This window comes from Rhinoraja longicauda, chromosome 35, assembly GCF_053455715.1.
Source record: "Rhinoraja longicauda isolate Sanriku21f chromosome 35, sRhiLon1.1, whole genome shotgun sequence".
Classification (NCBI taxonomy): Eukaryota; Metazoa; Chordata; class Chondrichthyes; order Rajiformes; family Arhynchobatidae; genus Rhinoraja; species Rhinoraja longicauda.
Window position 1 is genome coordinate 14,166,664 of NC_135987.1, and position 13,397 is coordinate 14,180,060.

At 48.3% G+C, this 13,397-nt stretch overlaps 1 protein-coding gene across 1 annotated transcript in view; it reads left to right on the forward strand.

Moving 5' to 3' along the window:
- unc5b (unc-5 netrin receptor B) overlaps nt 1-13,397 on the forward strand; it is a 264,063-nt gene that overhangs the window by 221,095 nt on the left and 29,571 nt on the right. The window contains exons 8-10 of the mRNA XM_078428604.1: nt 1,804-1,836; nt 5,644-5,838; nt 9,601-9,987. Coding sequence (XP_078284730.1) covers nt 1,804-1,836; nt 5,644-5,838; nt 9,601-9,987 — 615 coding nt within the window. The remainder of the gene's footprint in view (nt 1-1,803; nt 1,837-5,643; nt 5,839-9,600; nt 9,988-13,397) is intronic.

Genomic DNA, 13,397 nt, shown 5'->3' on the forward strand with positions numbered 1-13,397 from the left:
TCACCACCCTCTGACTATAAACAAATTTCTCCCCATCTCCTTCCTAAAAGAACGTCCTTTAATTCTGAGGCTGTGACCTCTAGTCCTAGATCCTTCTGCCAGTGGAAACATCCTCTCCACATCCACATCTGCCAGTAGGTGTGTGGAGAGACCTTTCACCAGGTGCTTGTCAGAACAAACCAGCTCTTGAGATAGACCACCAGATAGTGTGAGCCCCTCCCGGTGTATCCCCAACGATTGTTTGGATCAAAAATCATTACTCAGAACTAAGTGGAAAAGAGAGGAATTTGTGATCGGATCAGTGGACAAGGTGGCTGCTCCAGGAATCTGGTATCTATACTTCCCTTGGTGTACAGGCCATTGATTCCTATACCTCTCCTTTCCCTTTCCCCTGACTCTAGTCCGAAGAAGGGTCTCGCCCCGAAACGTCACCCATTCCTTCTCTCCAGAGACGCTGCCTGTCCCGCTGAGTTACTCCAGCATTTTGTGTCTGTCTCCGGTGTAAACCAGCATCTGCGGTTCCTGCCTAGCTGTTGATCGTGACCTGTTCAAACGTCCCAAACCGGTCTTGCAGTTCAGAGACTCTGTAAAGGTTTTCTTCGCTTGCGAGTCAGTTGTTCCACAGCCAGGTGCCCACAATGGATGACAATGGTCAATAGGTGCAGGAGGAGGTCATTCGGTCCTTCGAGCCAGCACCGCCATTCATTGTGATCATGGCTGATCATTCACAATCAGTACCCCAATAACAGGCAGCATCTTGTTATGTTCGGGTTATTAAGTGGTTTTACACCAGTAATCGTTGAGATGCAGATCTGTGAGGCCATTCTTGCTGTTCCAGTATCAACCCCTTCTTTTACCAGAGCTCCTAGAAAAACGTTCAATTAATAGAGTGGAATAAAATAGATATCAATTTGCTATTGCGGGCGTGCAGCGTAGGTTTACTAGGTCAATTCCCGAAATGGCGGGACTGTCATATGTTGAAAGACTGGAGCGACTAGGTTTGTATACACTGGAATTTAGAAGGATGAGAGGGGATCTTATCGAAACATATAAGATTATTAAGGGGTTGGACACGTTAGAGGGAGGAAACATGTTCCCAATGTTGGGGGAGTCCAGAACCAGTGGCCACAGTTTAAGAATAAGGGGTAGGCCATTTAGAACGGAGATGAGGAAAAACTTTTTCAGTCAGAGTTGTAAATCTGTGGAATTCTCTGCCTCAGAAGGCAGTGGAGGGCAATTCTCTGAATACATTCAAGAGAGAGCTGGATAGAGCTCTTAAGGATAGCGGAGTCAGGGGGTATGGGGAGAAGGCAGGAACGGGGTACTGATTGAGAATGATCAGCCATGATCACATTGAATGGCGGTGCTGGCTCGAAGGGCCGAATGGCCTCCTCCTACACCTATTGTCTATTGTCTATTGTCTATGTCGCCTTGTGGGAAGGTACAGGGAGCATTCACAGCATGTCTGTCATTCTCTGTTTTGAGTCTTTTTACACAAAGGTGTCTCTGTTTTCCCTGCATTCCCCACTCCTTAGTGAGGAGAGAGAGTTATTTGTGAAGGCTCGACATGTCTTGAGGGTCAGTTTACTCACAATCTTCACTATCAACGTTTCTTCCATTTTGTTCACTGCATCCGTTTAATTTTCCGAATCGAATCCCTAAACTGGTTCTTGCGTGTCTTGTCAGCTTATCCCTGGATACTAACAGTATCGTATTTTTGTTTAGTTCATTTCATTTTTCATCATTTATTAAGTTTCTTTTTTATTTTCCTCATTGATTTTACTTTCGTTTTCTTTTTAACAGATAAAAAGCTATTAAATGAACCCAGAAACTCTAGTAAGTTTCCATTTCATTATTTCAAAGTCATTCTGTTTCTTTTGGTCATGTTCGACAAGCAGGTGGGTGTGTGCGTGTGACAAACATTGGGACCGGCACAAGGGTTTCCTGGTGTTTGCTAAACCCCCTGTGAGATGAAGGTAAAGGAACGAGAGGTAGGGTGGGAGGGAGGGAGAGGGGGAGTGAAGGGGAGTGAGAGTGAATGTGGGCAAATGGTGTGAATGAGCAGAAGAGGGAGCAAAGGGAGAGAGAGAGAGAGAGAGAGAGAGAGAGAGAGAGAGAGAGAGAGAGAGAGAGAGAGAGAGAGAGAGAGAGAGAGAGAGAGAGAGAGAGAGAGAGAGAGAGAGAGAGAGAGAGAGAGAGAGAGAGAGAGGGAGGGAGGGAGGGAGGGAGGGAGGGAGGGAGGGAGGGAGGGAGGGAGGGAGGGAGGGAGGGAGGGAGGGAGAGAGAGAGAGAGAGAGAGAGAGAGAGAGAGAGAGAGAGAGAGAGAGAGAGAGAGAGAGAGAGAGAGAGAGAGAGAGAGAGAGAGAGAGAGAGAGAGAGAGAGAGAGAGAGAGAGAGAGAGAGAGAGAGAGAGAGAGAGAGAGAGAGAGAGAGAGAGAGAGAGAGAGAGAGACAGACAGACACACCTTGTAGTAACAGGTAGAGTTGCTGCCTTACAGCGCCGGAGACTCAGGTTCGATCCCGACTGCGGGCGCTGTCTGTACGGAGTTTGTACGTTCTCCCCGTGACCGCGTGGGATTTCTCCGAGATCTTCGATTTCCTCCCACACTCCAAAGACGTGCAGATATGTGGGTTAATTGGCTTGGTGTATGTGTAAATTGTCCCTAGTGTGTGTAGGATAGTGTTAATGTGCGGGGATCGATGGGCGGCGCGGATTCAGTGGGCCGAAGGGCCTGTTTCCGTGCTGTATCTCTGAACTAAACTAAATTAAAACTGATTCTCTTTGATCCCTGCCTATTGGTGACCAATCAATGCTAAAACGTGTGTAACACTGATTGCCATGTTAGTCCAACTCCCTAAGGACTGATGTACATGAAATTAGTGATGCAATTCTCGTCTTGACTGTTGAAGCAAAGGCATTAACAAATCATTTTTTTTCATGTAACCTTGCAGATCTAATGAGATAAAGGAGCAAAAAAATTGAAACTATCTTGTACTGATGATCGACACGAAACGCTGGAGTAACTCAGCGGGTCAGACAGCATCCCTGGTGAAAAGGAATAGGTGACGTTTCGGGTCGAGACCCTTCTTCTGAGATCCTTTTCTCCAGAGATGCTGGCTGACCCGCTGAGTTACTCCAGCATTTTGTGTCTATGGTTTAAACCATCGCCTTGTATTGGTGTGCTTGTGTTGGATTTCGGGGCTGATTTCCAACTGCTGCGGATCCCTTGATCTGTACCAAATTATGCACATCACATATTCTTTAATAGCTTTGGATCTTTACGACCCACAGTTGGTCATTCAGCCCATCATGCCTGTACCTGGTGCAAACAGCTACCCAACTGGTCGCACTTTCTAGTCCTTGATCTGTAGCCTTGGGTGTTATTGCTTTGCGTTGTGTTTGTCAAATGCACCATGCCCGAACAGGTATAATGAAAGCTTTACTGGGACATCAATAACAACAATAGATGATGAGATTTACCAGGTTAATTAGACCGTGACTGTGCAAAATATGGAGGGCTGTTAGGGTTGTGGGTGAGGGGTTAGTTTCGTTTAATTTAGAGATACAGCGTGGAAACATGCCCTTCGGCCCACCGAGTCCGCGCCGACCAGCGATCCCCGCACACTAACGCTATCCTACACATGCGTGCGACAGCTTACTATGAAAGCAAGCCGATTAACCGACAAACCCTTACATTTTTGGAGCGTGGGAGGAAACTGGAGCTCCCGGAGAAAACCCATGCAGGTCACAGGGAGAACATCCAAACTCCGTACAGACAGCACCCGTAGTCAGGACTGATGGGAGGAAGGAGTTCACATAGCTGCAGGTCACAGTTCTCAGACTCCTGTACCACCCTCTCTGGTCGCAGTGAGACGAGCAGTGGTGATGTGGGTCTTTGAAGACACTAGCTGCTGACTTGAGTAGGAAGGACTGCCTAGTACTGTCTTCTTGAGGCAGTGCCTTCTGCAGATCCCTTTGAGAGTGGGAAGGTCAGTCCCCGTGAAGAGGAAAGAGACAAAGGGATATACTGATGGTTTTGGTTGTTACGTGAGGATAGGAGACCTGTTTGGAGCAAAAGCATCAGAATGGACCTGATGGGATGAAGGTAGAAACAAGGAACTGCAGATGCTGGTTGACATAAAAACTCCAAAGACGTACAGGTATGTAGGTTAATTGGCTGGGTAAATGTAAAAATTGTCCCTAGTGGGTGTAGGATAGTGTTAATGTGCGGGGATCACTGGGCGGCACGGACTTGGAGGGCCGAAAAGGCCTGTTTCCGGCTGTATATATATGATATATGATATGACACAAAGTGCTGGAGTAACTCAGCGGGTCAGGCAGCGTCTCTGGAGAACCTGGAGAGGTGACATTTCAGAAGGGTGCTGACCTGGAATGTTTGCTTGTCCATGTTCTCCAGAGATGCTGCCTGGCCCGCTGGAGTCACTCCAGCACTCTGTGTCCTCTTGGCGGGACGAATGACCTGATTCTGTGTTGTCAGTGCTCTGTGTTATGGTCCAATGCTTGGGGACTTTTGAAAGATTCCGCCCCGGGCAGCAAATAAAAGAAATGTCGCTGAATCTTCACGCATGGCCAATGCCAAAGAGAGCCCACTAAAACGGAGATGTGAATTTCGAGTAGTTGCAATAATTTGTAGACTCCTGTTTACTGCTTGTCCTTGAGCCTGACGTTCCATTGTAACATGTTGCTGCAGTGTCTCTCCAGATTGAATGCTTACAGTCCGAGCATTGTATCTATAAAGTCTAAAGGATGCAGCGACTGTCCTCATTATTAAAGGCTAGTGCGAGTGGCTTATTTGTGTGGAACAAGCCATGTCAAGTACATTTAGTGAAAGGGCACTAGGCTAAAGATCAGGCTCGGTCTCTCTGAGTGGCTCCTCAATCAAGTTGAACCTCTGGCTCACTGACAATTAAAACGTCCTTCACCTCTTCATCCTGAAAGAATCTCCAGGATGCTCTGCCTCAAAAAGGCAGCTAATACCATCAAGGACCCCACACCACCCTGGCCACTCTTTCATCTCGCTGCTACCATCGGGAAGAAGATTTTGGAGGCTGAGATTTGGTGACCACCAGGTTCAAGAATAGCTTCTTCACCTTCAACCATTGGGCTCATGAACACCCAGAACCATAATCCGACTTCAGCAACGACCTACGTTGTTATCCGTTACACCATGTGCATTGGCTTTGCACTATTGTTGTCTGGTTACCTAGTATTACTCAGTTTAGTTAATTGTCACATGTATCGAGGTACAGTGAAAAGCTTTCGTTGGGCGGTAACCAGCCAGCGGAAAGACAATACATGATTACAATCGAGCTATTCACAGCGTACAGATACATGATAAGGGAATGACGTTTAATGCAAGTTAAAGCCGGCAAAGTCCGATCAAGGATAGTCCGAGGGTCCCCGATGAGGTAGATGATAGTTCAGGACGACTCTCTGGATGCGGTAAGATGGTTCAGCTGCCTGATAACGGCTGGGAAGATTATTAATGTATTGCACGATTGCTTGTTGTGATTGCGTTAATGGTCGTGTGAAGCTTCGGCAAGTCAGGATTTCATTGTTCCTCTCCCGGTACATGAGACCGCTGAACGCTCTTGACTCTTGCCTTCCCTTGATCTCAATAGCCGCGGATTCGGCTGGCGACGTGGCCCTGTACGCGGGTCTGATCGTGGCCGTCTTCATCTTCGTGGTTATCATGCTGGTGCTCGGCATCATTGTGTACAAGCGCAGTTGCCGAGACTTCGACACCGACATCACCGACTCCTCGGCCGCCCTGACCGGGGGCTTCCAGCCCGTCAACTTCAAGACAGCCAGGCAGGGTAAGTGAAAGGCAGCGCCTCGCCCACGGCATTTACTCCCCCCGCCACTGTTGCATCCAACCGCAGACAACAGAATGCTGGGGTAACTCAGCAGGACAGGCAGCATCTCTGGAGAGGAGGAATGGCTGAGGTTTCCTGTCGAGAACCTTCTTCACACTTATTCAGCTGCCAGATATACCATGGTTCTTCACAGCAGGAAAGATTTGCATTCCTGAAGAGCCTTTCCCAACCTCAGGATCTCAGATAAGACCTTAAGACGTAGCAGGATTAGGCCATTCAGCCCATCGAGTCTACTCTTCATAAGTTTGAGGAGCAGGATTAGGCCATTCAGCCCATCGAGTCTACTCTTCATAAGTTCAAGGAGCAGAATCAGGCCATTCAGCCGATCGAGTCTACTTCGCCATTCAATCATGGCTGGCCTATCCATCCCTCTCAACCCCATTCTGCAGCCCTCTCCCCGTAATCTTTGACCCCTCCTTGCTAATCAAGAACCTATAACTCTCCGCTTTAAAACCCCCTTGGCCATCACTGCCATCTACAGCGATGAATTCCACAGATTTCCCATTCTAGAAATCATTGATGCAGAATTAGCAAACAATATTTGAAAGATATTTGAGCAGATATATGGACAGGGAAGGATTTGAGGGATCTGGGCAAGTACTGGCAAATGGGACTGCTGGCAAGGATGGGGCACCTTGGTCGGTGTGGATGAATTGGGTCGAGAGTCCTGTTTTTGTGCTTCAAGGCTCCATGACTCTATATCTTGGAGCATCTTGTACACCAAGTAGTCAACATACAATAGGTGCAGGAGTAGGCCATTCAGCCCTTCGAGCCAGCACCGCCATTCGCTGTGATCATGGCTGATCATCCACAATCAGTACCCCGCTCCTGCCTTCTCCACAAGCTTAGATGAGGCATCTTGGTCGCCATGGACGAGTTAGGCTGGTGGCCCTGTTTCCGTGCTGTATGACCCTACGATTCTACTCGTATGCATCTAGTCTTTCAGGCAGGCCCCTCACCTTACCTTTAACAGCACATTACACAAAGCAAGAAGCTACATGTGTCTGAAGGAGCAGGCATTAAGCCAACCCAACATGTCCAATCACACGCATTCCCTACACATTTGCCCCCTCCTTCCTCCATGCCGCCTGCTGCAAGTTAACCTCGATATCTCTCTCTTTCGCACACAGTTGCCTCCTGCTGCAAGTTAATCTGCAACTCTCTCTCTTTCACAGTTCTGATGGAGGGTCCCACATCAGTAAGGGTCTCGACCCGAAACGTCACCCATTCCTTCCCTCCCGAGATGCTGCCTGACCTGCTGAGTTACTCCAGCATTTTGTGAATAAATCCCACATCAGTAACGTCTGTTTCTCATTCCACAGATCCACCATTTTCAGTTTATGTTTCAGATTTCCAGCATCTGCAGTTTGTTTCTTTAAATTTTAATTCGGTGTTTTAAGTGACAGCTAATTGGGGGTGGGGGGGGGGGGGGGGGGGGGAGAGGAGAAAACATCTCCGTTCTTTCTGGGATCCTTTGCTGTACAGTTCCCTAATTCTATAAATATTGGGTGAAGGCCCACCGTAGTGAAGATGTCCTCACTGCTGTGCTTGGTGAACTAGCAGGGACTTGGTGCTCCAGTCTCTGTATTCCGGATGGAAGCCCAGAGCCCTTGGATTGCAGAGGTGAGCACACCGCCCACTGTCACTGCTGACACGAGCCTTTTCTTTGCTCGATGATTAAAGCTAGTCGCACGCAATCCAAAGCCACGTCATTGCTTTCACCCTGCAAGGGCTTATCTGTGTGCCAGCTGACACCGACAGTGGCAGCATTGAATGCGTGGCAGGTCTATTTAGCTGTTTTGATTAGGTGCCAATACCAATGCAATGCCGTACAATGGTTGGGAGCCGCAACTGTTTGTTAAACGGATTGATTTTCAGTTTCATCGAGTGCAGAAGCAGGAAATGAAAATCGTTTGATATTTTCCATGACGGCTCTGTTGACTGTAAGACTCTGGTTAGGTCAAAGATTTGTTTAGTTTAGTTTAGCTTGGAGATACAGCGTGGAGACAGGCCCTTCAGCCCAAATTGATCAATGATCACCTGTACACTAGTCTGAAGAAGGGTCTCGACCCGAAACGTCACCCATTCCTTCTCTCCCGAGATGCTGCCTGACCTGCTGAGTTACTCCAGCATTTTTGTGAATAAATACCTTCGACCTGTACACTAGTTCTGTCCTACACACTCAGGGCAATTTACAGAAGCCAGTTGACCTACAAACCTACACTTTGGTCTTTGGAGTGTGGAAAGAAACCCGAGCACCCATAAAAAAAGCCCATGTGGTCCCCGGGAGAACATGCAAACTCCATACAGACAGCACCGTAGTCAGGATCGAACCCGGGCCTCTGGCACGATAAAGCAGCAACTCTACCACTGCGCCACTCTTGAATATTGCAATACCTCAGGAGGGTCTTCACCCAATATTTCTAGAATCAGTGAACTGTACAGCAGAAAGAAGGCCATTCAGCCCATCGAACACATTGAAACCTCCTTCCTCAAAGCTCTGGAAATTACCCTCCTTCAAAGTTCTTGTGAACCCATCGCCCAACACCTAATCAACACAGTGCCTTGCATGTAAAATATGAATGGTTAGATCTACAGCTCCCTTGATCTGGAAATGTCAAGCAGAACCATATCCATGTTCTCCGGAGATGCTGCCTGACCCGCTGAGTTACTCCAGCGCTCAGTATTCTTTTGTGTAAACCAGCATCTGCAGTTCCTTGTTTCTCCATCGGAAGTGGAACTAGTTTAGTTTGAGTTTAGTCCATTCTCACGTGTACCGAGGTACAGTGAAAAGCCTTTGTGGCGTGCTAACCAGTCAGGGAAAAGGTTATACTATCAAGCCACCCACAGTGTACAGACACAAGGTTATAGCCTCTGGTCAGCGCGGGCACGTTGGGCCGATCGGCCTGTTTCCACACTGTATGATGCCATGGCTCGCTGGTTCGGACCCCTGCCCAGCCTCTCCTGAGAGCAGAGTAGAGCTAAACATCCCCTTCTGATCAGCCTTGCTGTTCTCACTGGTCAGGTGTAATCCTTTTGTACTGAGAGTGCAATGGTCACTGAGATACAAGAGTGTCTTGGGGATGATGCAGAGTGGAGCCAAGATGTTGATTACTAGTTCCATACCACAATAGTTTGGAAACTTGGATGGGAACCTACAAATGATGGCGTTCCCAGGCAGTTGTCGTCCTCTTGAACCCATGGGTCCGGGAGGTGCTGTCAGAGTGGGCTGGGTGAGTGACAGCAGTGCATTTTGTGGATGGGTCACAGTGAAGCCACTGTGGTGAAGGGAATGAACATTCAGGGTGGTTATTGAGGTGCCAACCAAGTAGCCTTCTTTGTCGTGGAAGGTATCAAGATGCCTGAATGTTCTTTGCTACTCTTTTTGCCGTCCCAAATTAGTTTTCACCTCAACCACTTGAGACGGGTTTGGTCGTAGATAGTTTTGGTTAGGATTATCAATGGGAAGAGAGCAAACTGTTCAGTCTGGTTGGGAAATCAGGAGAAGTACCTTGGGGTGTGTTGAGCAGAATTTCTGACCAAGTTGAAGCAGGATGACCACATGAAGTTGAGGATGTAGTCATTGAATGAGCTGCATGAGTAGGAGAAGGTTGAATCTCGGGCCAAATGGCCAGCGTCTCTGCTGATGTCTCTGCCACCTCTTGGGAATCTCACCCCATTTGTGTTTCCCCTCTGTTCCAGACAACTCCCAGCTGCTGGGCTCTTCGATCCAACCCGACCTGACAGCCAACGCTGGCTCGTACCGAGGCCCGATGTACACGCTGCAGGACACGGCTGACAAGATACCCATGACCAACTCCCCGCTCCTGGACGCCCTGCCCAGCTTGAAGATCAAGGTGTACAATTCCTCCCTGGCCTCCTCCATGCTGGTGGGCGGGATGGAACCAGCAGGGGGCGCAGCGCCGGGGATTTATACAGGGAGCAATAGCAGGGACTGCAATGTGGTCATGAACATGAGGAACAAGGTTCTCAGCTCACAGCACATGGGCACAATGCCCCGAGATCCAGGGTACAGTGCCAGTGGGACCTTCGGCTGCCTGGGTGGACGACTAACAGTGCCTAATTCAGGTTCGTGAAGTGTCGATTGCGTTCAATGATTGGCTATTGCCGGCAAACCAGTGGTTATTGTTCACAAAAGGGACTGGACAAGCTAGATGCAGGAAAAATGTTCCCAATGTTGGGGGAGTCCACAATCAGGGGGCCACTGTCTAAGAATGTAGGGGAGGCCATTTCAAACTGTGAGAAGCAACGTTTTCACCCAGAGAGTTGTGAATTTGTGGAATTCTCTGCCACAGAAGGCAGTGGAAGCCAATTCACTGGATGAATTCAAAAGAGAGTTGGATAGAGCTCTAGGGGCTAGTGGAATCGAGGGATATGGGGAGAAGGTTACTGATTGTGGATGATCAGCCATGATTGCCATTAATGGCGGTGGTGGCTCGAAGGGCCAAATGGCCTCCTCCTGCACCTATTTTCTATGTTTCTATTTCTGATAGCCATGAACTTAGTAACTCGATCAGTTAAGAGTCAACCACATCTGTTGGGATTTGGAGTCATATACACGTCAGACTGGATTAGTTTAGTTTAGAGATACAGCGCAGAAACAGGCCCTTCAGCCCACCATATCCGCGCCGACCAGCGATCCCCGTACATTATCGCTATCTACATGCACCAAGGACAATTTACACTTATACCAAGCCAATTTGCCTACAAACCCGTTCGGCTTTGGAGTGTGGGAGGAACCGGAGATCCCAGTGAAAAAACCCACGCAGGTCACGGGGAGAATGTACGAGCTCCGTACAGACAGCACCCGTGGTCAGGATGGAACCCGGTGCTCTGGCGCTGTGAGGCAGCAACTCTACCGCTGCGCCACCATGCCACTGAGCTTGGGGGCACATTTCTATCCTGGATCCTTCCTTATCACCGAAACGAAATGGCATAAAATTGTTTTGTGTGGCTAATCTAAATTTCTTCCTGCACTTAAAGCAAGTAGGCTGATATCTGCTCTTAAAAATATCGTGCAGAGTACTGATTGGCAAAGTGTATCGCGGATAAATCCGCTGCCAAATTCCACCTCAGCTTTCATTGAAACCCAGATGAATTTATCGCCCTCTGTGTTCGTGAACGCCACTGATAAGGACAGTTGGTCGTATTATTTAGTTTGTAACTGAATCCACCACGATCCCCGACAATAACCTGTGTCATTGTTCTGCCTTTTCCAGTTCTGCTGGGAGCTTTCGCTCATGATCAGTGGTTCTGTTGAAAAATGAGCCGGAGAAATGGGAAGGTTCACAGTTAATCGGTTTAAGAATGAGTAATTGCTGATGGCAAGCCACTCTATGTTTCCAGATATGCAATTATTAAAATCCATCCAGATAAATCAGGGGCATTGGGTGGAGAAGTTGGAGGGACTTGCTCTTGCCTCGAAGGTTCATCATTAGGGCTGAACACTTTATATTACCGTCAGTGCAAAGTGCATGAAACCTTCACTCCATTGGCTTCAGAGAACAAAACCCAGCCGGATGTACAGTGTGCATGTTGCTCTAAGACGGGGACAAATCGGACGAAGGGACCTGATCCGAAATGTCGCCTATCCTTTTACTCCAGAGATGCTGCGTGTCCCGCTGAATTACTCCACACTTTGTTTAGTTTAGTTTGGAGATACAGCGTGGAAGCAAGCCCCTCGGCCTACCGAGTCCGCACCGACCAACGATCCCCGCACACGGACACTATTCTACACACACACACACACACACACACACACACACACACACACACACTAGGGACAATTTACAATTATACCAAGCCAATTAATCTACAAACCTGTACGTCTTTGGGGTGTTGGAGGAAACCGAAGATCCCGGTGATAATCCACGCAGGGCATGGGGAGAACGTACCAACTCTGTAGGGGCAGCACCCTTAGTCAGGATCAAGCACGGGGCTCTGGCGCTGTAAGGCAGCAACTCGACCATGCCCCCACTGTGCCTGTCTTTGCTGTAAACCAGCATCTGCAGTTCTTTGTTGCTACGAATTTCTATTTGTTTGACTTCACAACGGGAGATATACTCATGAAGCTAAAACTGACAATGTCATTTTATTTCCCCTGTTAAGCTTTAGAATCCGCACTCCCCCCCCCATCTCTCACACCCACCGACGCGCTCCCTCAACTGAAATTCGACAGGCTTAAAACAGAGACCAATTCACAGTCGGGATGATAATTCTATAATCTGAGCATCAGCCTCTGCAATGTCGGATTGTGAGCTGTCCTGCTGCTCCGAGCTCTGCTGTGTAAGATAAAGCCAGTGTTAGCAAGCACGTGGGAAGTGATTTCCTCTGCAAATGCTGACTAGCCTTGTTCTTGCGAATCCCTTTCAGCTGCAGGTCATGCCGAGCAGGTGCAAATCCAGCCCTGATCATCTCTGACTGCCATGGCTCAATGGACAGCAGCCTTGCCTTTGATTCAGAAGGTTGTCAGTGTCTTGCTGTCTTGCTCTGTGCACTGGTACAACAATATCGGCTGATGCTCCACGGGTTGCGCTTTTCAGTTGGGGGGTCACATTGAAGCCCCTGTCTGTCCCTGTCTGGCGCAGCTAGAAGAGCCACTGTCTCTCGCCGCCAGAGACCCGGGTTCGACACCGACCTCGGGTGCCTTTTTGTGTGGAGTTTGCATGTTCTCCCTTATGATCGCGTGAGATTCTTCTGGGTGCTCCGGTTTCCTCCCACATCTCAATGATGTACGGGTTTGTATTTAATTGGCCTTTGTAAAATTGCCCCTAAAGTGTAGGGAGTGGATGGGAAAGTCGAGTTAGATCGACCTAATGTGAATGGGTCAGCGGGCTCAGAGGGCCAAAGGGCCTGTTTCTGTGCTGTAACTCTAAACATTATTTTGATGGTGAGAAGGGAAGATGTCAATAGACAATAGATGCAGGAGGAGGCCATTCGGCCCTTCGAGCCAGCACCACCATTCAATGCGATCATGGCTGATCATTCTCAATCAGTACCCCGTTCCTGCCTTCTCCCCATACCCCCTGACTCCGCTATCCTTAAGAGCTCTATCTAGCTCTCTCTTGAATGCATTCAGAGAATTGGCCTCCACTGCCTTCTGAGGCAGAGAATTCCACAGAAGGATATATATCCATCAACCCATATTGCTAAAAGAAGTTAACAGGATTATTAAAATACTTTTTGGGGGTACCTCATACCTCCTAGTTTATTAACATTACTACATTTTCAGATGTCAAGTCAAGTCAATTTTATTTGTATAGCACATTTAAACACAACCCAAGTTGACCAAAGTGCTGTATATCAGATGTACCTCAACATAGAACAGTGTAGCAAAGGGAGAGGCCCTTCAGCCCACAGGCTCCTTGCTGGACTTGATACCAAGTTAAACTAATCTCTGTGATCCATAACCATCCATTTCCTGCATATCCATTTGCCTCTCTAAAAGTCACTGTTATAACTGCCTCCACTACTACCCT